This window comes from Stylophora pistillata, chromosome 4, assembly GCF_964205215.1.
Source record: "Stylophora pistillata chromosome 4, jaStyPist1.2, whole genome shotgun sequence".
Taxonomy (NCBI): domain Eukaryota; kingdom Metazoa; phylum Cnidaria; class Anthozoa; order Scleractinia; family Pocilloporidae; genus Stylophora; species Stylophora pistillata.
The window spans coordinates 23,403,062-23,430,969 of record NC_142522.1 but is presented as its reverse complement, the minus strand read 5'-3'; the positions used below and the strand labels follow the sequence as shown (position 1 = coordinate 23,430,969).

At 39.1% G+C, this 27,908-nt stretch overlaps 1 protein-coding gene and 2 long non-coding RNA genes across 4 annotated transcripts in view; 2 read left to right on the top strand and 1 right to left on the bottom strand.

The window, feature by feature from the left end:
• LOC111346485 (uncharacterized) overlaps positions 1-20,376 on the top strand; it is a 77,748-nt gene extending 57,372 nt beyond the window's left edge. For both annotated transcript variants that reach the window (XM_088758495.1, XM_088758494.1), the window contains exons 3-8: positions 10,015-10,687; positions 16,875-17,180; positions 17,484-17,531; positions 17,897-18,536; positions 18,807-19,188; positions 19,602-20,376. In XM_088758495.1, coding sequence (XP_088614621.1) covers positions 10,016-10,687; positions 16,875-17,180; positions 17,484-17,531; positions 17,897-18,536; positions 18,807-19,188; positions 19,602-19,725 — 2,172 coding nt within the window. In that variant the 5' untranslated portion in view covers position 10,015 and the 3' untranslated portion in view covers positions 19,726-20,376. The remainder of the gene's footprint in view (positions 1-10,014; positions 10,688-16,874; positions 17,181-17,483; positions 17,532-17,896; positions 18,537-18,806; positions 19,189-19,601) is intronic.
• Positions 313-3,992, top strand: LOC148732936 (uncharacterized). Its single transcript, XR_015999841.1, has 2 exons — positions 313-505; positions 3,613-3,992. It is a non-coding gene; the product is annotated as an uncharacterized LOC148732936 (long non-coding RNA).
• Positions 20,377-22,674: 2,298 nt separating the features above from the next.
• On the bottom strand, positions 22,675-26,367 carry LOC148732935 (uncharacterized). The gene is made up of 2 exons (XR_016000560.1): positions 25,308-26,367; positions 22,675-24,954 (listed from the first exon to the last, which is right to left on the bottom strand). It is a non-coding gene; the product is annotated as an uncharacterized LOC148732935 (long non-coding RNA).
• Between the last annotated feature and the right edge of the window lie 1,541 nt (positions 26,368-27,908).

Below are 27,908 nucleotides of genomic sequence, written 5' to 3'. Positions count from 1 at the left end.
GTACCTATTCTACTCATTTCCTGCCCTGTCACCGGCCTGTCAGTTGACCAGTGTAGAAATTCTGTCCTAACCAAGACCTTTGGTCACAATTTTGGCATGGACAGGAGCTGTTCATCGACCCTTCTGCATTTTATACCATATTGCTTTTTTCAGTGCAATACTCTACAACTATAGAAGTTATATAAGAATTAGCCCATGCAGTCACAGACTGCCTCTCAGTACCCAAGGACAGGTCTACACGCGTGTGTGCGTGCCTTTGCGCGTGCTGCATGACGTAATTTGCGTCACAAACGAAAAACATTGGCATCTAGACAAAAGTGTACGGAATGGACTGCTTATTCTGATGCCACAGCATGAGCAAAAATGGCAGTTTAGAGATCTCGTGCCTTCCAGTGTATGTCATCTGCTGTTTCTTGGTGTTTATATGGAGAATGTGACTTAAAAGCGGCTGGAAAACTCTAAAACGAAGACAACGTGAGACAGTCGTATCACGTCCAATACTAAGGTGAGCACTGCTCTACGGGAATATTGAATCATTTTATCTCTACTTCCTGTTATTATCTTTCGTTGTGGAGTAAGCCTGCAATATTTCCGGTTTATTCTGATATTCTATACGCACAGTTTTTAAAGTTTCACGGGATGTTCAAATATTTCCGGTTTATTCTGATATTCTATACGCACAGTTTTTAAAGTTTCACGGGATGTTCAAATATTTCCGGTTTATTCTGATATTCTATACGCACAGTTTTTAAAGTTTTACAGGATGTTCAAATACTTTCCCCTTTTGAAGGAGCTGAATTTGCAACACAGACTTCTCAATCGTAGGAGGTGATGCTTTTGTGAACATTTGAGTTATTGTCAATCGTGCGTGGGAGTACCTTGCACAATCTTTTAGATGGGTCTGAACACATAATTTAATTCGTTTTGAGCTGAAATCATTTGTTAAGGCATTATTTGAAGAAAACACTTCAGCTTAGAAGCGGACATAAAGCTGAGAGAAACTATCCTGGAGGGAGAGGGGAGAGATATTTTCAATCTCAGTCTCTAACACGGTGTTTGCCTTGTGGTGAAAAAAGTTGTTCTTGTAACTTGGATTTAAGGCATACGGTTTCTTTAATTTCCTGCACTTTCTAAATATATTTACTACACACTACTTCAGATCAGGGTTTTGCTAAAAGCAGACCCGCGGCCAGCGGCCCACGGCCAACGGTCCACGGCCCGCGGCCCGCGACAGCCCAGCGGCCTGGCAGCCCAAAGGGTAGGTACTTGGTAAAATCCTTCATACATGCATCAATACAGAAGGACTTATGGTCATTCAACATGCAACAAATAAAAACAAGGATTCAAATGATTAAATGGTAAAACGAATTCAAATTCACTGTCGTCCATTTTGTACGCCCAAACCCGATGCAGATCTGTGTGGATTTACCGCGTGGATTTACCGCTGGACAAAAAAACTGTGGAAAATCAGGACTGGGCCACCGGGCCGCCAGGCCGTCGGTCCGCCGGGCCGCGGGCCTGCTTTTAGCAAAACCCCTTCAGATCATGCTTGGAGTAAGTTAAACATTGTTCATACTGAATGAAAACTTTGATAAATAATCATATTCTTGACTTACTGTGTCTCCAAGTGCAAGTGGCTGAAAAAGTCCAAAGAAAATTTTAGTTTCAGCTTTATACTCAGCTGTAAATTATAGCATAAAAAAAGTCGTCCAAAAAAGCAAAACTGCACAAAAATTCTATTAAAACTGAGGAACTGCATGCAAAATGGTCAAAACTGGTGAATTTTCATATCCCAGTTAACAAAATCGTAATCGATCGGATACAGGGGTGGCAAGTGCAGCAAACAGATGTATTGCACATATTTGAGACCAGTATAGGCAGATAATGCCACTCAGATTGGAACCTAGGAAAAACCATTAAAACTACACTGGATATCAAATTCGAAAATCTGTTACTAGTTTTGAGGAAAACCAAAAAATAAATGCTAAAACCATAATGCCAAAAACAGAAAAACCAGTTTAACAAGTAGGCAAACTCACATAACCCAAAATCCCAATGCCTCCCTTCTTCATAAAAGATGTATAAACAAAACGGACAATTAAAAGGGAACAAGGTTTCCTATACTTTAGCCAAACACTCTCAAAACTATTGTTAGTGAGCAACCAAAAATTCCATTGGATAATATATATTGTTCAATTCTAAAATTTAATCTCTTTGATTAGAATTAAGTCAGAATTTTATTAGGTCTGCACTCTGTACATTACGCAGAATTGGGCATTTGTTTTTTTTGTTTTTGTATTTCTTGTGAACAGTTATTCATGATACTTAAAATACATTTCATGAACAGTGGATTTGTCAGATGTGAAACATCAGCCTTAAAGTCAGTGTAGATTTTCTCTAAATTTTTAGCTTTGTGGGCTGAACTATGGTTAAGCCATGTATCATTACTCGATTCTGTTTTCTTGATATTCTTGGATGTTGTAACATAAAGTTTAGATATTGCATCTCTAGGTTTTCAGTTCAATTCATACAAAGAAAAAATCTCTAAATCTCAATCTTGAAAACCCCAACCTCAAGGATAAATCTTTTTAAAAGTTATATATAACTAGAGTACAATAATGTATAAGCATTAGGTGGCAGTATGTGTGTCTTTTGAAAGTCATGTCTGCAAGATTGGTAAGTGGGTTAAGTCTGCACTCAAGGCAGGTGGCCCATCCAGTGGCGGCTTATCCTAATTTCTGTAGCATGAAGCAACTAGAAGCATTGTTACTCTCCTGGATCGGATGCTTGTCAATTGCAGGTTACTCCCCAAGCATTTTGTCAGCTGCCCCTGACAGGTTGTCTCTGTAGACGTATACTCCTGGGTCTAGAAAGGCACTGTAAGATTAAACTGCCTTGACCAGGAACACGACACGTTAACTAAGCTAGGTCTTGAACCTGAACCTCTCAACCCAGAGTCGAGAGTGTTAACAGTTGGGCCATTATATCTCCACATAACTGTAGGCATCATTTATCAAGAATTTTATTTCTAAACATATGAGTTTTGCTTTTTGTTGATGTGCAAGCTTAAGGTATTGTCAGAAATATTGCGATATTTTGGTCCGACCTATAGTTATTCCATGTGTGTGATATCTGCGAAAACATGATTCTGCACCTCATTATCATTACGATTAATACTTATCTTTACTTGTGATGATTTATGTCAATCACTTTTCATAACCACTTTGGCTCATAACAATTCCTTCAAATTTAATGAAAGCGCGATACAAGCTTTTTTATCAAAGCTACATCTTTTAATGACACAAGTGACCCTAAGTGACCACATGGAAGTTCAGTTCTTGGGTTTTTTAGAGGAGCATGCACTTCTGTGATGTAGGTGACTGTCAAGAGTCCAAAGCACCTCAACGCGTTTTATTTATTTATTTAAAAAATTAATGGCAACATTGTAAACAAAAGAAAGAAAAAAAGAAATGCCATAGGGATAGTCCGTAAAAGAGTCAAAGACCCCATGCTCAGACAGACCACCCAGCAAATGGAAAGATATACATAATAAATATACAAAGACAAACATTACTTTCAATTACTTTCTATTCATTTATCTTTATTTTGCAGGTATATCTGACCACTTTGTGAAAGAAGCAGTAGAAAAATATCAACCTTGGAAGGCAAAAAAAATGGGGGTCTGTCTGTCCACTGTTCCCCACCAAGAGATGGGTGACCGATAACTGCCCCTCAATCTCAATAAAGTTGGCTGATTAAGTCTCCTTATTAGTCTTGATCCGGGATAGAAAGACTTGGTCCACTTAAAATCAAAGAGAAAACCTTAAGAGTTAAAGCTGTTTTGGAAACTGGACTGTCTTGCTGGGCTAAGTGGATCATGAACTGTGTATAGGAGAAATTGAGTCAGCTTTATAACCACATAGTTTGTTCCTTAGTCTTGATCTGGGGTGCTAAGAATTGGCCCACTGAAATAAAAAGAGAAGTGTTTAAAATTTGTTTTGGAGACTAGACTGTCTCAGTGCTGGGCTAAGTTGATATTGAACTTTATACTTAATAACTGGGTGACTAAAGCCGATCTGCAATGAAGTCAGTTTCATCCCTAAAGTCCCTTACTCAGTCTTGATCGGGATGCTAAGACTTGGTCCACCAAAAACATAGAGATGAGAGTGAATTCTGTTTAATCTCCACCTACCCAAACATTTAATAGCGGTATTTTCTGGTTTGGACAATTGTTAAAGTCTTTTCACCAAGGCGGGGTTAGTATATCTGTATGGAGACCAGTTACCTCGTGTATCGCTAAAAGTTCCGAAACTAGACCTAAGCTTTGAATTCCACTCACCCGTGTCACCAAACCCCAATGCAAATCTGATTCCAAACAAAATACTAAGGATAAAAGGGAAAGTAGAAGCTCCAATCTTGGAAAGAGCCGAAGAACCTCTTCTTGTGGAAATCTCTGGCGCAGCAGTTTAAACAATAGGGAATTTTAGCAAAACACGACGGCGACGGCAACGAGAACGTGGAAAATTAATAGATCTAGTTGGCAGAACAACAGCCCAGCACGTGCGTTTTAAAACTTTATATATTTCTTAGCCGTCCTTTGCAAAACAACAACGTGAAATCACCAAAAATTTGCGTCATCTGCGAACCGAAACCGCAGCGGCAAATTATTTTGATTTACATTTGGAAATCAACGTTACTTTTACGCGTTATGTTGAGTCTGAGGTCTGGCGCCCTATGAGACGGTAAACACATGCAGCCATTTTCGAAATTCTAACTAAAAGTAGAAACTCATTTTTTAATCGACGTCTTCCGTGGCGTTGATTAAAATAACCGGTAAATATTTACCGGCTGATTGTACGGGTTTTAGAGGGAGAATTTGTATTAGAGGCTCCCAAAAAGGAATGGCCTCTATAATCAGCCGATACTTGAAAGGGAATTTCATCGGTTGAAAGCAATTGCTTTTCTCCTTGAAGAATGTTGCATGGCATCCCAAACAGAGAGGCGGCGAGGGAGAGCAAAAGGACTGTTTCTTGTTTCTTGATCTCATATGCCTGAAATTGGAGATATCTCTAGAAGTTATCAGCAGAGAATGCTGATCCCGAATAGTGGCTCTTCCCCCAAAATAATTCTTCATTTTCTGGCTGTTAGCACGCAATAGCTATAGCTCGCTAAGATGCTGGAATAGCTCGTTTCTCTGAAAATCAGTTACCTTGAAACCAGCAAGGAAATGTAAACATATGATGGACTTGAACATGAATGGAACTTCTTTTTCTCTATTCCTCAACAAAACCTCACAGTCAGGCAATTCTCCCTTTCTGGTGCAATTTTGCTTTGAGCAATAAATTAACTTGATTAATTCTGAAAAATATCGAGCTTAATAAGTTCCTTAGAATCGAGGAACTGCACAATTATTTCGCTTTAGAGAAGTTAGCTTTCCAAAATGGAATCGGCTCACTGTTCGTCTCATCATCTGTCCTTACTGCAATAATACGAGCTACGTTTCTGATAGATTTACATCGCGTTTTTAGGGAGAACTAACAGTATCTCAGAGTTCGCATTTATTTATTACCTCATGACCTTAAATAGAGGACCATTAAATTGTTCGCTTTAGTCTTGGTAAATATTTAGTACTGCCCTCTTTTTAAAGACACTTAAAAGACACCTAAAAGTGTCTTGAATGTAGAATATTACTCAAATATTGCCCTTGGTACGATGAAGTGCTCAGTTCTTTTTAAAAAACACTCGTGTTCGAAAGTAAAACAAGAAGCTCCAGTTAGGTTAGACTCATGCACAGGAGGTTGTTACTTGTAGAAAATAGGTACGCAATATGTACATAGAAGTAAATGCAGTTTGAGAACAGTAGCCATATTACAACTAGAAATAATACTTGAAAAGCTTAAACCCCGAAAAGTGTATCAGAGATCTAGGATATAGTAAATGAAAATGCAGGAGAGACGATAAGTGTTGTAAACGTCATATATCGTCTTAATTACACGGATATATTCAAGTGAATAAGACAGCGAGCATAGTTGAAAAATATTTGAGGGAGAATTAACAAAGGATAAGAATAGTTGCATGTCTCTAATTGTTTTTAAGGCTGAGTTCAGCGAAGGCACGTTACTACAAAGTAAAGGAAATAATTAAATTCAACTGTGTCCAAGATGTGTTTATGCATTATGTGAGTAACATCATGATAGCATTTCTCTTCAATCTGTTCTTCAGTCGGAGAGGTTTTTAGAAATGATGGTTGCGTTTTGTAGATATGGTGGTATTTTTTACTCCATTATCTTTGACTCAGATTGATGAAGATTGTCAAACAAATACTTAATTGAGCTACCGCTGTGTTTTTTTTTTCTTTAATTAACGAAAAAACAACAACGGCAATAAAGAATTAGATTGCTGTAGGGGTTTACCTTCAAAGGAGAGAGAAATGTCAGAGTTAAATTTCTTCTGTCTGGGTTTAAAAATGGCGTAGTTAGTTTTCTTTATATTAACTGAAAGCTTATTAAATTTTAGCCAAACATCAATATTTTAGAGTTCATCATTAAGTACCGATTTTAAGCAATTTGGGTTTGAGTGAGAATAAAAGATACTGGTGTCATCAGCGAAAAGCAGAGGGTCTGTCAATTCAGAGGCGTTAGGGAGGTCATTAAAGTATAGAATAAACAATAGTGGGCCTAAAATCAAACTTTGACAGACACCACACCAGATGGTTTGCATTGGAGAGCAAGCGTGATTGAATTGGACAAATTGCTGACGGAAAAAAAGTAGCTTTTAAACCACTGCAGAGCCACATCATGGATACCATAGTGCTCCAGTTTAGCAAGATTTGATGGTCGAGAGTGTCGAGTGCTTTGGAAAGATCTAGGAAAACACCCATCGTTGTTTCGTGTTGGTCGATTGCAGAAGCAATTTTATTTACCAAATGAATTAGCGCGTGCGATGTCGGGTGATTTTTCCGAAATCCGAATTGACAGCGATAAAGTTATCGTGCTTTTCGGCAAATTCTACTAAGTGATTGTATATGACTTTTTCGAACAATTTTGGTAAAATCAGACAACAAAGAAATAGGTCTGTAGTTTATAAAAAAGCTAGGATCCTCTGCTTTGAAGATGGGGATGATTATTTGGATGATCCGTTTCGAACAATGACAACAGATCTTCAACTTTTCTACTGACTCGATAGTTTCGATGTTTGGCACTTTCAAAGTCGTCTCCTTTTGTGGGTTAACATTATCCTGTAGTTTTAAATTTTCTTAGACAGGATCTGGAGTTAAAGAAATCACAGAGTTGGTTGTGGTGGTCAGTTTTCCTATTCAATTCCAGCATCCTACACTCAGGTGTGTAAATGCGTAGACATTGTTTTCTTGTAATTGTCGAGTGATGTCATTCCAAACTTCGAGTGCAATTTGACCTGTGGCGTCAGCGATAGTGGCATTTAATATAGGGTTCTTGGCTTGGCCTACAACTTCTGTTTCACTGAATTTGAGAACTTGACATATAACTAGAAAGATAGATAGAAAGATAGATAGATAGATAGATAGATAGATAGATAGATAGATAGATAGATAGATAGCTGGATAGATAGATAGATAGATAGATAGATAGATAGCTGGATAGATAGATAGATTGATAGTTTATTTGTAAAAGGCTTGCAGCCACTAAGCTGAATTGTGTATTTACAATATAGTGTAAAATATAATATAGTATTGTAAAATAATATATTTAACAATTATTCCACGAGCGAGCGTTGGATATGAGATGAGATAGCCAACGAGGCCCGTCGCGCTAGTTGGCTATAATCATCTCATATCCAACAAGCGCGAGTGGAATAATTGTTTTATTGAAAACGCTAAATCAAATTATTAAATTTTTAGCTCCCTTTTAATTTTAAGCTGACACGTACGCTTACCATATTTGTAGATTATGGTATATTGGCTGATTACCATAGTGGCTAAGCCAACAAAAATTCTTGAATTGCATTATCCAATGACCTAGTTTTTAATAAAAAATGATATCTGATAATAGTGAGTATAATATAATGATAGTAATAAAGTCGTATATATATAATAATATCCTATAAATATAAAGAAAGCTTGAACTTTTAGAATATATACAATGTCATCGATCTCATTTGCAAAACTCACTGAGCACTAAAATTCGTTGTTAATACATGATCTTACTAAATATATTGTTGAAACGCTCGGTCTTACATTTGGGAATCCCAAAACGCCTTTTGCACCGAAGATTATAACACGACGGCCCTGACGATTGTTATCTTCTGGGCCTTATCTAGCGCCATTAGTTTCTGCTGGCTGAGTTCTTGTGAGAGTTGAAATGAGCACTCAAAGCTGTTTGAAGGTGTGATTTAAGTAGTATCGTTGACCACCAGTTTAGTCAGGTCGGAAGTCTTGGAGTTGCGAGAGTAGTGAGTGATCTTCACTGGTATTCTAGAGGCTTCCTCAGCCAAAATGACACGCTTTGATGTTAAATGACATAAAGATTCTTGCATCAATTTTTCTCCCAGCTATAGTTTAAATGTGGAAAATTCCAGTGTATCTCTTCTGTTGCGTTTAATTGGTGAGACGTTGTGAACGTATCAAACAGGGTTACCAGACATTAGAACTGTTGACACTAGCAGCCCCACTGGAATTAGTTGAGGGGAAATTACTACCAGTAGCTTTTGCGGTAGGAGTTCGAGGAACAGAGCCAGTTGCAGCAGCATTGACACTGGGACTAATATGAAGGAAACCACTAGCCTTTTCATCATCAAATCTAAGATAGAGTATAACTGGCTTGTTAGGAATTTGGTCAACATAAATTCTAATGAGATACAATAAATATATGAAGTCCATATATTTTTGAACTGCGGTATTAGATGCGTATGATGGACGATCTTCGCAGTAGATAGCGCTATTTAGGCAATAGCGAAAAACAGACCTGAAAAAAATCCGGCCTGTACGGGATTCGAACCACTGACCTCTGCGATACTAGTTCAGCGCTCTACAAATTGAGCTAACAAGCCAACTGAGAGCAGGCGGTTAAGTTGATTCGTAATAAACCCGTGAAAGTGATAAATGAGATACAATAAATATATGAAGTCCATATATTTTTGAACTGCGGTATTAGATGCGTATGATGGACGATGTATAGATGCGTATGATGGTCAGTGGTTCGAATCCCGTACAGGCCTGATTTTTTTCAGGTCTGTTTTTCGCTATTGCCTAAATAGCGCTATCTACTGCGAAGATCGTCCATCATACGCATAAATTCTAATAGTGGTCGCCATTTCACCGTTGACAAGTCTGTCGGTGATGTCAGTATTTGTGGTAAGCGTTACTCTTGCAACTTCTTTGAGGGGTATTCCATAATCAAGGCCACCTGTTTCAGATCGTTTAAGTTATTTAACTCAAGTGGAGGTTGATTATTGCGAAGAATGTAGAGTCTTCAAACCGTGTTAAAAAGGAGCTACTAGTACTTAGAGCATGGAAGGGATAAAAAAGATTTTGAATTCGTGTCTCATCATGCATAAGAACGGAATGAACAAAATGAACAAATCATGTTCTTTTGAATAAATAGATAACATAGAGAATAAAATAATGCATTATAGCTCATACAACTGCAAGTCAATAAGTACCAGACATCGTATGATACGAATGTATTTTGTAATGTATTGGCACAAGTGGTGATTGTGAAAGTCCAGGCAGTAGACCTCCCTGGCTATGTGGTTACGTGGTTTCAAAAAGGTAAATAATGATTCAAAATGGATGTTCAGGCAATGAGTCGTAATTTAAAGATATGATAATTGGGTCATGAAACCAGAAAGCAATCATTTGGAGATACAAGCTAATACATGAATACCTTTAGGTGAGCTGTTTGCATCTAAAGCCAAATTGTTAGAGATCAATTATCAAACTATCACAGCGAAGGCCAATAATTACATTTGTTTTGGTGTCAACCATACTGAAAGCTACTATCTGTCTACATTTTCATCAAAGGGATTTTTTCTTTGCAGAATGGCGTTGGCACAATTAGAGGAGACAACCAACAGAGTGAGGACCTTAAATGAAGAGCTCAGGCAAAAAACAGAAAGAGTCAAAGAAGTCGCTTTAGCTGTTGCTGAAGAATACCCAAACATTGCTCGTAATCCTGCCAACCCTTTAGACGTCCTAGACATACAATCCGAACTTGACAACTTAAATGATAGGTTCAACTATTTACAGGAACAGCTCTCAGACAAAGTTGTCATAACATTTGTTGGAGCAACCAACAGTGGTAAATCATCTCTTATCAACGCCTTACTTCGAGACGACCGTCTTCCCGTTTCTCACGGAGAAACCACAATGTGCGCTATCAAAGTTTGCACCACAGAAGCTGATGAGTGGAAATTCTATCTACATGGGAACGAACTTCCACAGAACACGATAGAAGAGGTGAAAGAACTCCTTAGCAGGATGTCTGGCGAGGAAAACGAAGATGCAAGAAAACAATTACAACTTGAAACACGCAGCGTGGTGCAGATAGACTGGCCTAAACATCTTTGCAAATGGTTGCCTGAAAATATTGTTTTATACGACACTCCGGGTTTCAACGTTGATCGTGACGCCATGAACTTGATTGAAGAGTGGTGCAGGAAGGCGGATATCATTGTGGCTGTAATGGATGTATCTTCCTCAGCATTAGTGGAGGTAGGAAGGCATACACATTGCCGTTTACTATAATAACGATTACCCCCTACTCCACCTCCTCATCATGATCATGATCATTATCATATATTTAACAGTGAAGGACCAGCGGTATTGGTTTTGGTATCTTAACATCACATACACTATTCAGCTAGAGCTTTTAAACGCTTAGTCATCCTTTTTCCCCGCCTGAAATTTGTTGCAATTTAAGCAACCAAAGATGGAAAAGGTGACATTTAATGCCTCGAAAATTAAAGTGCTACTGAAACGTAATTTTCATATCCGAGATTTTTGCAATATAATAGAGCTTGAACGTTATTTGCAAACGCTGTGTACTTTTTTTGGGCCAACGCATATCGGAAAGTACATTTTTAAGCATTCGAAGTTGACCGGCTGAGATCAAAATTGGCGGCCATCTTGGCGCGGCCAAAATAGCCCTGTGACGTCACTGGTTGTGTACTTCTGTGAAAGAAGGGTAAAAGCATGGAGTGTGGCTTGCATGTTGGGAGGCCGAAAAAGAGGATTTCGGGCAAAATGCCATCTTCGTCTTATTCATCGGCGGCCCCATCGGCATCTTGGCTATTTGCGAGAGGTTCGCCTGGATAGGGAGCAAAGATCCCGACTGATACCGAGAACGAATCTCTACCAGTCTATTTAGTTAATCGGCAACTGACGAGATCCACAAGATTAGGAATCTCTACCAGTCTATTTAGTTAATCGGCAACTGACGAGATCCACAAGATTAGGATCGAAACCGCGATCTTGCCTGACCATCTACAGAAAACTTCGAAAGACATTATAACGGCAGATGGGCTATTAAACGCCCCGGGCCTAAGCAATGCCATTCAGAGAATGAAGAAAACATGGAAGCCTCATACGACACCGCCACTGAAGATGATCTACTCGGCAAGTCTGAGGATAACGAACAAATCCCTCTGTACCAAATGCCTGGCAGAACATGCCCAAAATCCCTGCAATATAGGGCGAGGGCCAAAATAAGAGCAGACGAGGATTTAAAAAATGAGATAAAGCAAATCCTTAACAACGCGGAGAAAGAAACAGTAAAGGCGATCATGTGCTTCTATGAATGTGAAATCGTTCGTTTTAATACCGAAATAAAGAAAAGAAAACGAGCCAAAACGGCTGGAACACTGAACACTAAGAACTGTAGTACGATCGAATCAGCGCGCGTGGCGCAGGCTGAAAGCAATCCAGACAACTTAACGATCGAGACAGTAAAAAAAAATAGCCGTACATCTACAAAGGCGAACGATTCGAAAAAGACGCAATCCCTGATGTGCGTACTCAGTGCCACACATAAAGAAAATTCTCATGAAAAACTGGCATCTAATAGAAACACAACCACTACTGAGCGAACTATACAAAAATCCGCCGCTCGTATCTTACAAAAGAGGGCGGTCGCTCAAAGACATACTCGGGAGGGCTAAACTTTGAATAGGCTACTCTAAACACACGCTTGGGAGTCGTGTAGGCCTGTCAACCCCATTTTACGCCACCATCTTCCTACTGGAGACAACTTCGCTTCGTTCAGAAGAAGATTCACTTGACAAAACTTCAATGTCTGCCATCTCCTTCGCCCCCGAATACAAACAAACAGTGAGTGAAATAAACCACGCTATCGGAGTGAACACAACCAGTGACGTCATCAATCCATTTCACTCGGTACCAGGGCCCGGACATGGTTTTGTGTAAAATTTTTGATTTGAACGGTTAAAAAAGATATCTTTCGCTTCTTTTTGGCCAAAGCAAATTATCTCATGATCATCAGCATATTCAAAACTACAGGTTAGAGCAAATATTTCAGATACGAAAATTTCGTTTCAGTAGCACTTTAAAGCTGACAAATACTAACGCGAGGTGCATCTGCTGTTCGATCTTTGTTTCAATGTCAACATATTTGATCGTATTCACGATCTAGATATGAAAATAAATGGTTTAATCATCTACGGCGGCCACGATATCGCCGATCTCGAAGACTCTTTACCAGAGGTGCAGAAAACAGAAACATCCGTGGACGAATACACGAAGCTCATCCGAAAGTTAGACAACCACTCTCTCTCTCAAAGAAAAATAAAGATAACGCGAGGTTTCAACTTGGTAACCTCCAGCAAGATCCAGACGAATCGCTTGCCAAATACCATGCTCGTGCACGTGATACCGCCAAAAAGTGCGAATATCACAATGAAAGTGGCGCCATTCGATACCATATAGCCAAAACAGTGCGCAATAGAAGAATTAGAGTTAAAGCCATTCGCCAGAGCTGGACACAAGAGATCCTTGATGAAATTGCTATCGACGAAGAAGCCGATCAGCAAGCGATTGAAATCAAAAAGAAGATTTCTCAGGGGGAAAATCAAGTTAAACGCGTCGAAGAAACTCCAACTTTAAAATCATGTGGTCACTGTAGGCGTATACACGCGCGAAAACGTCCCGCGATCGCTGCGACGTGTGCTACATGTGTAGAGCGAAACCCTTACGCAACTGTCTGCAGAAGTAAACAAGATGAAAGCCCTCACGACAGGAGAGGACATCGAAAACTACAAGACAAGTCGTGCTATCAAAAAGATACACGACTACGACGCTATTAACAAGGACGAGGAAATTCTCGGAAGCGAAGCGATCGCAATGGGAATATTCGCCGAGTGTCAAGTCACGAAGAAATCAACCGGAAGTCCGATCCCAGCAATCATAAAGTGATTAATGTTTCGTCCACCATCTTAAGATCCACAAAGCAAACCAAGGTACTCAGAAGACCGGTACCATTCTGATCAACGGCATCCAAACTACAACTGAGCCAAATACCGGCGCTGACACTAACATCATGGATGAATATCAATTTCTTAGATTAAAACAACAAAGATCGGAAACAGCACTGCGAGAATCGAACATCAAATTAAAAGCACTGAACTATGACTTGCCGATCAAAGGATAATGCAAGGTACAACTGGAAAACCAGACCAGAGAAACCAGAGCAACTATCGTAGTGATAAAAGGGAAGGTTGATTCTTTGCCTCTACTTGGAAGGCCAAGCTAAGAAGAACTTGGTATGCTGAGGATAACGAAGCTGGCGGATTAAAAGAGCCAAATAAAACACTGTAACAATTTGAAAACGAAAAACCAGGGCTATAGAAAATTCTAACACTACATAAGAATCTCTTTCATAGGGTCGGTAAGGCAACAAGAGACGGTCGGGAAATACAAACACACCTGCCTATGAAAAAAAATACTATACCAATTGCCCAAAAGCCTCGACGTCTCTCCTGTCACCTCAATGAAGCACTTCAAAAGAGAATTGAGGAATTTATCGACATTGACATCATGGAGAAAGTCCCCGACCAGTAAGCTATCACTTGATACTCACCAATCGTCGTGCAACCTAAACCCAAAAACCCCAAGGACATCAGAGTGAACCTTGACCTCTGCCTCCTAAACAAATCAATGCTCCGCACACGAAACATGCAGGTACCAATTACAGAAGATTTCGCTTCAGAATTCGGAGACTGCACGGACTTTAGCAAACTTGATCTTAACCACGGGTACCATCAATTCTGCCTTGATCCTGAATCACGAACGATCATGACCTTCTCTACTCCATGGGGAAACTACCGGTACAAACGCCTAGCCTTCGGCGGGGTCAATAGTCAAGGCTTACTTGACGCAGAGACCAGAAGGATCATTTCAGGGATAACAGAAGTCCTGAACAACCGTGACGACATTACGGTGGAAGAGATCTAGGACAAGCACAACAAGACTCTGGCACAACTGGTACAGAGACTGGAGGACCACAAATTCACCTTACGACACGAAAAATGGGAGTTTGGGAGAGCATCCATTGACTTTCACGGACACTTGTTTACGCAACAGGGCGTAAAAGCGAGCCTAACCAAGATCCAAGCCGTCAAAAACTATGCTCCATCGATTCCGACGAGGAACTTGTATCCCTTCTCAAAATGGTAGCTTACCAATCCAGATACATGAGAAATTTCTCCAGGCGATCTGAACCACTGAGAAAATTCACAAAATTTGACGCAAAGTTCGAATGGTCAACCGAACAAAGCAGAGAATTCAGGGACCTAAAAGTAGCCATCACCTCAGCTCCAGTCCTAATCCCGTACAGCCCAGAACGCACCACACTTGTCATCTGTGATGGAAGCCCAAGGATTGGGAGGACTCTTTCAAAACACCCGCAAAGGATTTCGACCGGTACATTTTCTGAGCCGGACCCTAACGGACACAGAAGAGGTAGTCACAGATCGAGAAAGAAGCACTCGCAGCAGAATTCACCACAACCAGGCTCCAAATGTACCTGCTGGGTGCACCAAAATGCCAGACTGCCACCACGCATTGAAAGACTAGCCTTCAAAATATAAAACCTTGACTTTGAAATAATTCGCATTCCAAGGAAAACCAACATGACCGATAAGATGTCCAGACACCCATTGCCAGAGACAGGGAAAGAACGCCTCGAGAAATATATCATCGCCACCGTCTAATCAGAGCACGCGGTAGTCTTGGACAAAGTCGAGGAAGAAACAACAAAGGAGAGAGAGCTTACGAAGCTCGTGGCAGCCATACAAACAGGCAAATGGACCAAGAATGATCCCGACCTTAAACCCTACTTTGACATGAGAGCAGGGCCATGCATGATAGAAGAACTGATTTTAAGAATTGAAAGAATTTTCCCCCCTGAATCACGGAGAAATAAAATTTTCAAGCCCATAAGCAAGGACACTTGGGCGTCAGCGAAGAAATGTTACGCAGAAGTATTGGTTACCCGCCATGAACACTCGCATTGAAACTGTTGTGAGAAACTGCGTCGACTGCCAGATAGCAACGAACATGCAACATACGGAAGCAGCTAAGATGACCAACCTACCCGACAGACCATGGGAAAACGTCGAAATAGAGTTTTGGGGCCCACTCCCAAGAAAAGAGTACACAATTGTCATGACTGACCAGTACTCAAGATACCCGGAGGTTGAGTTTGTCCCCTCCATAGCAATCAAGGCAGTACAAAAGATGAAGAGAGCCTTTGCCTTGCATGGGGTCCCCAAGAAAGTCCAAACTGGTAATGGACCACCGTTGAACTCGACAGAACTTAAAAAGTTCTCGGCAGAAATGGGGTTCACGCACAAGAAAATCATGCCACACCACTCAAAAGCCCAGGGACAAGTAGACGGTTCTAATAAGTTCATAAACAAAACAGCTGCCATGGCACACGCTGAAGGAGTTGATCTCCAAGAAGCAACGTATGACATGCTCCAACCATACAGGGAAGCACTTCACCCGGCAACAGGAACAGTCCCATATGAGCTACTAACGAACCGAATAGTTCGTACCAAGCTCGATCATTACTCAACAGAAAAGCAAGTAAGGATGAAGACGTCAGATAGTGAAACACCAGCTACAAACAGAGATTGAGGGCTTACCATGACACCAGACACAGAGTCAAGGAACACAAAGTCAAAGCGGGTGAGAAGAAACGAATCGGAGATACACAATTCGAGCCATATGTCATATAGCCACGCAGATTATCGGCTGTACAATTCATGCCAGGAGAGTAAATGATGGGAAACAGTACGCAGGCATGCATCCAAATTCAAGCGGCTCAGAACCACTTACTTCCCTTCCTAGCGATTATATGATGTTTAGAACATGAGGTTTAAGGAACTGATCTGGAGAAGGAAGAGTGTATTGATTACACCATTGCACACGTAATGTAATGTAATCAAAAAAGAGATTACAGTTCAGTTACACCCGACACGAAATGCGTGTCATCCTTAGTCACATTATTATAATGGTTGATTTCATTGGTACTTCCACAATTTCTGGTTGAGTCGCTATGGATATCAATTCACAGCTCACAAGTCAGTGAGTAATGTATCGCATGAAACATTCATGAAAAAACCCTAAGACACTAAATATTCCCAAACTTTCCAACCTAACAAGTACACGTGGCCTTAACTATCATTTGCACCAATGTATCAACCCCTCCTTTTTGGCCGCATCTACAGTCTCCCTCTTCATTGTTTCACATTATTCACCGAATAATCCTAACCATTTACTCAATGTGTTCTATGTGTTTATTCTCCATTTCAACTCGAGGGATCTAAGTCTTTGGTTTTTTTTTTTCGATAAACATAACTTCCTGCGTACACATTTTTCTAAGCTCGCAAGATTGGTAGCAAGAGTGGAATGCCAGTATACTTTTGGTGTTTACACAAAATGGGACAGATTCCTTCAGGAAATACAGAGAAGCCGTACCCGTGTTGATCACAATCAGTATAAGAGCAATTACACAAAGAACTACCTTGAGATGGTTGATAGAGAATTAGAAACGATGAATGAAGAAACACACCGACAGGAGGTACCAAACGAAACGCAAAACAGAACACGACAAGCGCGAGGACGAGAGCATGGAAACAGATACGAGAAAGTGTTTTTCGTGGATATAGGCAGCATGGAAGAAAACCAAGTAAGGCCTCTTAATTCTTGTTTGTGACAAAAATTCTATGAGAAACAGAAACGGCCAGCTCTGGTTATCATGCGTAATCGTAGCCTCGAGAAATACAATTGAAAGAAAACGGTCAACACGAGAACAGAGTTAAAATGGTGTGAAAGGGTAATTGTTCAAAAATATAAACGTATATAACATATAGTATATAGGGGAGCCATGACCGAAAAACAGCAATAGCCACAAGCAATCAACAGGAGAGTAAGCAAATAAGCTCAGTTAACTCAAATGTATCATTCTATTGATTGTGCTATCTTCTTTTAGTTGCCTTTCGCAGACTACCAAGGAGAGCCAACTGAAGACAACACATTGGTGAGTATTTGTAAAGCTTAGACCAAAAGTAAACTGAAGTCGAAAAATCCTAAAACCAAAAGTGCGCCATTGAGAAAATTTCCTGTAGTTTGCACGACACTCAGAACTGTTGCGTGAGGCTGCCAACATTGGTGATTCACTTATTGAAGGTAAGTCGGTATCAGGTACCAATCTATGGACTGGCTCGTATTTTATTAGATTCCCGATAAGCCCGTTTTGCATGGACTCCTGGTAAGCCTTTTTTTAAACGAACCACGGAGGAAGAATACTCAAATGCAAAAAGCAAGTAGATGCAGTCAACGCCTATGCTTTGAAAGAGATCAGATCGCGTACATCTCTGCATCTGTATTTCCCTTTTTCTACAGGAGGAAACGTACACTGAAGGACAAAGGAGTTTTCTAAAGTTTGAGAGAGCTCTAGGAGAGACTGCAAGGGACTTAAAAGGCCCAATATTAATACGAGTAGCTGATAATGTCTTTCAAAGAGCTGGGAAAGTGTTCGAACAGTTTCAAAACCTCTTGGAATATATCAGAGAAAAGAGGAATGAACCTCTGGATCGTCTAGATGCAATGAAGAAGGATCTTGCCTCCCTTCAGGAACTTAAAGAGAGTATTAAGAGCACGAAGGAATTACTGCATGGCATTTTAAATGATGATGCCATCAACGAATTGGAAGGAGAACTTTGTGAGCGCCTTCAGAACTGTAAATCAGAAAAGGAGACTTTAAACCAAATGTTGCAGAAAGTGAACGATCAAATGAAAGCATCTATTGAGAGAGAAGATGAAGAAGTCAACAAAAAGTATAAACAGTGGAGAGAAAATCGTAAATCTGACCATGAATTTAGTTTGAGTGAGGCGTTGCCAAACTATGGAATTCACCAGTACCACCCCTTTACCTTACCAAGGGGTGTGGGCCCTGTCCTTATGGGAGTCACTTGCGGGATAGCAGTTGGAGCAGCAGTTGGAACTGTAGGCGCTGCCTTGGCACCCGCAGCAGTAGCTGTAGGTAAGTGATTCTGATTGTTGTAAATAAACTATCTCTTTATTCAATTCGCTGGATATTTAGCTCATCAAAATCCATTCGCCAGTTTTAGTCTACCCTGTAAATATGCGGCGCGAAATTTATTTCCTTACAATCCTTACAACAAATACCTTGTAACCGTCTTTAAAAAGAAAATTTTTGCAAATATAATGGAAGGAAAAGAAAAGTTTAAGGTTACTCGTGATAACTAAAAAGCCAAAACGTTATCCTTCAGTAATCTTTGTTTTCTTGCAGGGGCGCTTGAAATAGGTATAGCTGCAAGTGCTGGTGGTGGAGCTGGATTAGTTGGAACGATTGGGGGTTTGGTAGCCTACAGAAGGAAAAGTTTTATAAGAGAGCGACAAAAGAGGAGGGAAGTTGCTAAACAGTCGCTCGGAAATAAATTAAAGAAATATAGAGAAGTTGATCGCAACTCACCACCGTTGGAGGAAATTGAACGGATCTCCTCCAACATTTCCTGTGAGATAGAACGCCTGAGAGAACAATATGAATCATCTGAAGAGATTCAAGACCTTCGTGTAGAAATCACACAGCTAGAAAAGCGGATTGAGGAAATTTCCGGGATCACAACCCGTCTGCAGGTGATGAGAGGAAAACTTAACGAGCTGGGGCGAGAGTAAGTGGTACAGATGTAGCCCTCTAAAATGACCGTAAATCGTTATATCTCTTAACTGATCATTGTTGAATTACGCCACAAGACGTCGATGGAATGTTTGCCGTTATACCACGATAACGTCATCCAGGAAATGTGGCCAAGATAATCGCTAGCTTTAGATGTTATCCATGATTCTAAAAACGGAATTCACTCTCAAATAACGAGAAATAGCAGATAATTTGACCGAAAATTTATATATGAAACTTTTCTCACGATTCTTTATCATTATTCAGACTTAAAGTTAAAAAAAGTACGTAGTTGACTCGAAATTAACTTAAACACGGTGCCACTTGCATGAGAGCGTTATCTTTTTCACCCCAAGAAAAAATGACAAAAAAAAAATTTTACCTGTGTAACAACAAATTCAATTTCAGGATGAACTGCACCACTGTGGAAGTTTCACCCGATGACCAGACAGAAGACCAAACAGAACACCAGACAGAAGACCAGTCACCAATGAGTATGACCGAAATAGGTGCTGGATTCTCTATTCAGTGATTATGAATGTGGAGCAAAAACGTCTAAGATGGGAAGAATGTATTGAGCTTCTCATATGTCTTGAAAAAATCGAACGTTAGCGATGAGGAAAATATGGTTGATTTTGAATATATTTATCCTCTGGGAAAGGAGACCTACATGTGTTGCTTACGTTTCACTTCTCGTGCTGTGTTAGGAAAGAAAATAGTTTTCAAAACGTTAGCTTAAGGACAAGCATGTTTGTCTATTTCTAAGCCAAAAGAATCAGCCATGAGTGGCTAGTCTGCGTAGCTGGTTGAAGCCAGACGAAGAAAAGAGATGTTCGAAGAGATAATTGAGGCTTCTCCACTCACCGCTGAGCGCACACAAAGCCTTAAGGCTGAGTAGGCTATGTCTCGCTGTATCAAGGCTTATTAGGAAATTCCGAAAGGTCGATGTTAAGAGATATGTTTTCATTTTATAGTAGCCATTTGCTTTATCTTCCTAGTTCAGAAGAGAGTTTCATGTCCAGTAAAGAATTCTTCATTTTCCTGAAAAAAAAACTTGCCGTTGGTGCCAGCGGATGATCGGGAATGTTATTACAAACGGTAATATTAACCCAGTGTGTTTGTGTTTGTGAATCAGGAGTTACTCAATAAGGAGAAAATGATTAAATACATAAGAGTAAAAGCATTGAGTTAAAGCGACCGGTTTCAATATTTTTAACTCGAACATTTTTTGATTCATATAACTGTTCTGTATTTCAATCTTGGGCGAGTCAATTCCTGACTTTTACAATTAACTTTGCTTTGCCCAAGATCCCTAATGTGTGTATGAGGGGGCTTAATAATTGCTTAAGTAATAAGTACATTTACCCAATAGAATTCCTCGTGGTAGATTATCTTCCTCATTCTTAACACATTTAGCAAATAGCCATATCATTAACCAGTGTAATTTGGATATATCAACAAAGTTGAAATGGTAAATTGGCCACCGTAACGATTACAAAAGCTGACGTTTCGAGCGTTAGCCCTTCGTCGGAGTGGTTTTCTATGAGGGGTCATCTCCGCCAATATCCTGTTTCAAATTCTGTTCTAAAAACCTGTATGCTATTGCTTTTTTCAAATTCTTTTCAGAATAGAAATTGGCGAAACAGAATAGAAATTGGTGAAACAGAATAGAAATTGGCGAATCAGAATAGAAATTGGCGAAACAGAATAGAAATTGGCGAAACACAATAGAAATTGGCGAAACACAATAGAAATTGGCGATGTCTCTATTTCTATTCAGTTTTTGCGACGAACCGAGTGGAACCTGAGTAAGAGCCAGTTAAACATTATAATTTATTCTCCCGATTCCCGCTCAAAGAAAATTTATTCTTGCCTGATGACCAGTCTATTTACTGACCGTACTCACTAATATGTGATATAGAGAATCCGCCGACAGTTGCAAAATTTTGTAATTCGTTTTATTTTTTCTAAAGGACCCTTTTAATGAACCTTTTTCGAAAATTATATCAAAAAGTTCTATGCGCCTTTTTTCCTCCGAAAAAGCGAAAAGTTCGAAATCCGCCTAAATGGCCGTTGTCCTCCCCGTAAAGCAATGAAAAATGGTACAACTTTGGCAACTTCGTACGCTACAACGCGATGCAATCCCGCTTTTAAATTTTGTGTTCTAGCAGTTGGTCCTTTTATCTCTTAGGAAATATTAATTTCTTGTTATTTTGTTACGTTTAAGTCTGAATAGTGACCCGTTGAAATAAAGTACGTTGAACGGCTGTCACGCAAGAGGTCAAGGCCAATCTTTCAACTTGGCCAGGAATGTACCAATTACATAACCTCTTGCGTGACAGCCGTTCAACGTACTTTATTTTCGCTTTTTCGGAGAAAAAAAGGCACATAGAACTTTTTAATATAATTTTCGAAAAAGGTTCATTAAAAGGGTCCTTTAGAAAAAATACAACGAATTACAAAATTTTGCAACTGTCGGCGGATTCTCGATCTTACATAGTTAATTTACGGTCAGTAAACAGACTGGTCATCAGGCAAGAATAAATTTTCTTTGAGCGGGAATCGCGAGAATAAATTATAGTGTTTAACTGGCTCTTACTCAGGTTCCTCTAGGTTCGTCGGAAAAACAGAATAGAAACAGAGACATCGCCAATTTCTATTGTGGTTCGCCAATTTCTATTGTGTTTCGCCAATTTCTATTCTGTTTCGCCAATTTCTAATCTGTTTCGCCAATTTCTATTCTGAAAAGAATTTGATAAAAAGCAATAGCATACAGGTTTTTTAGAACAGAATTTGAAACAGGATATTGCCGGAGATGACCCCTCATAGTTTTCAGTAATAAATTTAACAAATTAATTATTCTACTCTACATGGTAGAGACAGTAGGTCTTTTCGGCCCTGAGTCAGTGTTTTCGACAACATTAACCTGGGTAGATTCGGATCACATTTTGTTCCTGGGCAACCGAGCTCGATATGCATTTGCCGTACTCGATTACCATTCCTGCTCGATGAGCAAACCACGTTTTATAATCGAGCTCGATAACTACAAGTCGAGCTCGATTACTAATCGAGTACGATTGCTAATCGAGCTCCATAACTTATCGAGCTCGATAACTTATCGAGCTCGATAACTAATCGAGCTCGATAACTAATGGAGCTCGAATTTTTGTCGAGCGCGGTTAGAGTAATAACGAGAAAGACTGGGAACGAGTCAAACACTGATTGAGGAGGACGATGGCGGGTAGTGGTGTCTTTGCAAGAACCTTGATCATTGGGTGAGTACTTCGTACGTTTTTAAGTTTCAGCGATAGAATTCAAAGGGAAGGTATAAAAGAAGTGGGAGCAAATATATTGGAAACTGAAGTTTTCTCAAAGCATGAAAACCCCGGGTCAGGTGTAGTCATTTCGGGTAAAGAAGGATACACTTTAATCTACACTTGATTAAAACTTCGCTCGAATGGGACTTAACACAGACAAGAACTTTAGTAATCCTTATTTTATTGTAAAACGTAAAAATTTGATGGTGAAGTACGCAGGGGAATACTTGTATCCCTTATTTTCACTTAAGTTCTTCACTTGATTTCGATAGAAGAAATTAAAGGTCTCATCTTTACGTTCACTATAAAATTATGTACACTTTTTCAAACTCAAATAAAGCAACCTAGGGTTTATAGCGAGATTTTTTAAACCATTCCATCACCTTGCAACGCAATTCCTTTCCTTTTTACTTAAGTAGCCAAAAGTAGCAGCCTTTTAAAGCAAACTTGTGTCTCGAAAACCTCGACCTGGAGGTAACACTTCTGAGCACAGTGATATGGCTACTTAACTATGTTTTTCAAACTCTCATTCACAATAAGAGAAAAAATAATAAAATAACCCGGCTGAATATTTAGGCTTGCAGCTTAGAAAATTACTTAAGTGCTTGTAAATATGAGGATTTTTGTCTCTCACTGGATGTTCCTTTGGCCTTAGCTAGTGGAAAAATGTTGAGTTGTCTTACTATTAAATGTAACCTTGGTTACATCCAGCCCATCTACACTGACAACTAACAAGGGATTCTGAGGCATCCGAAATTTGATCTATAGGGCTTAAGAGGCTTTCTCTTTTATTTCCACTCAGTCAATTTCGCCTGAAACTCTTTCAACAGAAATATTATACTTAGGAAAGAACTAAATTAGATCTGGTTTGATTCGAAATAGTTTTCTGACTGCATTGGGGGCCATAATTATTTAGGGACTTTTGCAAGATCTTGAAAATTGAATTATAGGCATATTTGTAACATTGCTAAATATTTGATTTGCATAGTTCAGCTACGAAATTCATATCAGATTGCTTAAAAACCTTTCTAGTTTGCAAAGAAAGTTTGAATTACCCTCTCAATATAATTATTTGAAATGGCAAACTTAAGCATATTCTGGCCCCTATAAATCAGGCAAAGTTATTTTTGACAGAAAACTGACCGAGTGGAAATAAGGGAGACAACCTCTTAATCTTAAGTACTTTTTTTTTCTTTGGAAGAAATGGAGATGATCCTTTAGTCAATGTGTTAGCAGAAATCCTTACAGCCTTATTATTAAGATTCTGGACTCAATGAACATACGGCCTAATTATAACAGAGGCATGGTATAGTGGATCTTCACTGAACTGAATGAACACAACTTTATAGGGAATCACTATCTTAAAAAGCTAAGGCTATGATTAATCCTTTGACTCCTATGAGTGACTAGCATCTAACTTCTCCTTACAATGTCACCCCTGAATTACACATTCAGGTCACAAAAATGAAGGAAATGTCATCACCAACTAAACACACTCTAGATTGTTAAAACTAATTTTTGTTGTTAACACTTTGGAAATGTATTAAGACAGGTATTGAGAATATCCCCTCCTGATATTAGGGTTTAAAGGGTTAACAGTACACTTTCTGAATGAATGCAGTCATTGTTGTATTGTAGCCTTAACATGTTGTGTTCATTCAACTTTGGTATGACTTGTATCAACCCTCTACACTCTAGCATTAGTATGCACATTCTCCATACTGTTCTCTACACATTTCCTAAGGTGCTGACAAGGAGAGTTTGTTTATTTATCAAGAGCTTCTCCAGTTAATGATCATTTCCTCAAACCTTCATGGCCTTGTGTGTGATTGAAGGATGATATTGTATGGAGAAATTAGATCCAAGTCCCTTTAAAGGTTTAAGTAGGAGATTTTAAGTTATTGGGACAGTGGAACCTCGATTTAATGAACCTCTATACAACGAAGTTGTTGGTATAATGAACTGATACTTCAGTTCCAGCCTGGCTAAAGTTACAGTAATAGGAATGCTGTAGAACCTCTATAATTATAACGAACCCTCCATATAAGTAAGCAATTTCCCCAGTCCCTTGGCACTTCATTAAATCGAGCTTCCACTGTACATGTTATCTATTTCTATTTACTACTTGAAAGGAAAAGTTGAAGAAAAAAGTTGTGTTCCTTTACACATAACCAGTATTGTAAACAAGAAAAAACCCTAATATTGTAATAGAATATCATTTGCACTTGTATACTTATGGTTAGGTGAGGTACACATGAAATGAATTTAGTAGTAATTTGGGATCTGCCTTTGTCTTGGTATGATCAAGTTTACTGGTATTACTGATCATGAGGGATGTAACACAATTTATTTTTAGTGTTTGGAATCTTCCCTCTTTCTCTTTCCCTTTCGATCCTTGTGAGATCTTTTTTCCTTTCTCTTTTTTTTAACCTGCCTGGCTCCATCTTTTGTTTCCATGTAACATAGAGGGAAAAGTGAGAGATTAGTTGAATGTTGTAATGTGCTCACTAGAATAAAGGCAAAAATGAGGGTTGTTCATGTTTACATACCATCAACTGATGATAAAAATAACAAGCTAAGGGGCTTGTTGGAGATATTTTGGGATGTACCCCCCAATCAAATTCACAACCATTATAATTTATTTTGTTCATTTACTGGAAGAAACAGGTGCCTCACTGTGCTTCACCATGGCACAAACACTGCACAAGCAAGTTTGATAAAGAAGAGTTTTGAATATAAATATGAAGTTGGTGGTGTTAACATTGGTCATGCTTATTCTATTTACTATTTTGTTTACCTTTCATTGTCTCTGAGAGTTCCTCTTCGTCTGAGGGGTAGTTTCCCTTGAATGACACCTGCAATGAAACAAAGGCAGAGGGTGATATGCCACTCATCCCATGAGTGGCATACCACCCTTGTGTAGGTGCTGCTGGGAAGTATTATCCAGAGAATTTAAATTATTCACTGGCCCATTTCTGAAAACTGTCATACAATTTGGACCCCTTAGGGTTGAGAAGGGGGGGGAGGGGTGGGGTTGGAGGTGAGTTTATATAAAAATAATGGATTTAAGGGGGAACCATCTCCCTGAATGAAATGTTGGAAGGAGGGAGGTCACACTAAATATGTTAGTAATTGTATAGTTTTGTATTTAAATGAAAACTACATTTTCAAAAATAAACAAAAAGTTCATACATGACCATTTCCATTCCAACAATTTCCAAAGTGTCTCAGTAATTGTAGAGGTTACATGATTTTACACTATTTCGACAAATCTAAATGTTCAAAAATAAACAAGAAGTATATATATGAGTGTTTCCATCCAAAAAATTTTCAAAGTAATTCTTATTAATTGTAGAATTTACATGATTTCATACTATTTAGATGCATCTACATGTTCAGAAACAAACAAAAAGTGTATAAACATGATTCTGCTTATGTAATTATATCTCCTCTACATTTGCATGACTTTTCATCCCAACACTTTTTAAAGTATCTTAGCAATTATAGATTTTACATGGATTTTATACCATTTAGATAACACTACATGTACTACATGCATTTGTCTTAATAATTCTTCTGCATTTATAATTATGACTGTTTCTATCACAACAGATTTCAAAACCAGGGTACTCTTATTAAGAGACATTTTATCGCGTTAGTCGTCTGCAATATCTCTTCGCTCATCTTTAGCATTGTCAAGCTCTTCCTTGTCACCATGCATCTGCGAGAGTCGCTTTTGTACTTCTCATCCATGCCATACTCTTCAGGATACATGAAGCAGTACGCTTAATCTCTGACTTCTAGCTTGAGTTTCATGGTAGTTCTACTCTCGTGGCATTACTAAAGTGGTGGCTTTGCAAGAGCTGTGTGAGGTATGTCGTATCTTGACTTGATCTCTGACTTCTTGATTGAGGTTTTTGGTGGTTCTGCTTTCTTGGCATAAGTGAAATGGTATCTTCACAAGAGCTGTGTCAGGTATGCTGCATCTTTGCCAAACAGCTAGCAAAACACTCTCAACGTCTACACTCTTTTAGGGACATGGTGTCTTCATGCTGATATTACAAGAAATGCCTTAATTTACTGAGCGTTGTTGTTGTTTGGGAGCCGTGAGGGTATCGTCAATTGTTGTGACTCATGAAACAAACACTTTTTTTCTTCACAACTTGTCGTTAATTAAGAAAAAAAATGATCGGTGAGTTCAACAGATTTGATCGTGTAAATTTTCTACCTTTAGAAATACAAAAAGCTAGCTTTGGTAGTTTTCATGGTAGCCAGTTTGTCAGTCACGTCAGTCAGTTAAGACGTTTCCTACCCCTATCAATAGGGTATGTTTTCCCTTCGGGTATGTTCGAAGTCAGGTCTGTTTCTTTCGTCAACTAGTAAATTTACCAGCGTTTAAATAATAACGTTTTTATTACGGGCGTCCATTTTTGATAGGCAACAGCAGAATGTAAGATCAAAAAAGCGCGGGAACAGGGGAGTTATAGGACATGCAAACGCAGATAATATTTTCACCACATACAAATAATATATTCCGTCCTAAATGAAAGTACATAACAACCCAACGTTTTTATGAACAAAACCTAAATTTTTAGTAGTCGTTGTAATAACTGTAATTACAAACTGTCCTGTTTTCTGTTGTGACAACGGCAAACACACTTCGCCATTATAACAGAAGATGAAAAATAATCAAACTTACCTTACGCGAGGCAGTAATGAGGAAGTCGCAAGTTGAAATAATAGGCTGTTTTACCTTGTGCTTAGCAATGATTTACGGTCAGCTAAAGAGGTTCTATTCATTTTGTTCTAAACAACCGTGTGAAAAAGAGGTAATTTGCATAAGTGCGAAATAGTCAATTAGGAAACTGAAGAAAGTCACAGAATCATTGAAATTTAGATCGTTATTCGCTATTGCTAGCTGAGTAGACTCCAACAAGGAGAAGAAGAAAATGGTAAGTCCTTACGTCAGTATGCAGCTTTAGAGCAGGGCCCCACGATAAAGCTTTTAAACAGTAGTCGTAAAAAAAACGTTAATAGTAAAAATATTTATGGTAACCGGCGTAAGGAGAAAAAAAACCGCCAGCCGTGAATTGGCCATAATTTTATTCTTTAAACTTTCGAACCATCACCCAATAGGAACACTCCACTATTTGGTGCATCTTTTTAATATCATTACTATTATTCATTTATGAATTTTTTTTTGGCGAGTTCAACCTCAACGCCGGTAGGTCGGTTGCCGAACACTGATGCAACAACACGAAGTTAATTTTTTGCAGATTCCATGAAACATTCAACCCAAACTTAAAAAGGGACTAATTCGGTAATCACCTCGGCCTATTTAAGAGATTAAACTGAAAGCGTTCTCCAAAGATGCCAGGCTTTAAATTGCGAACGAGGG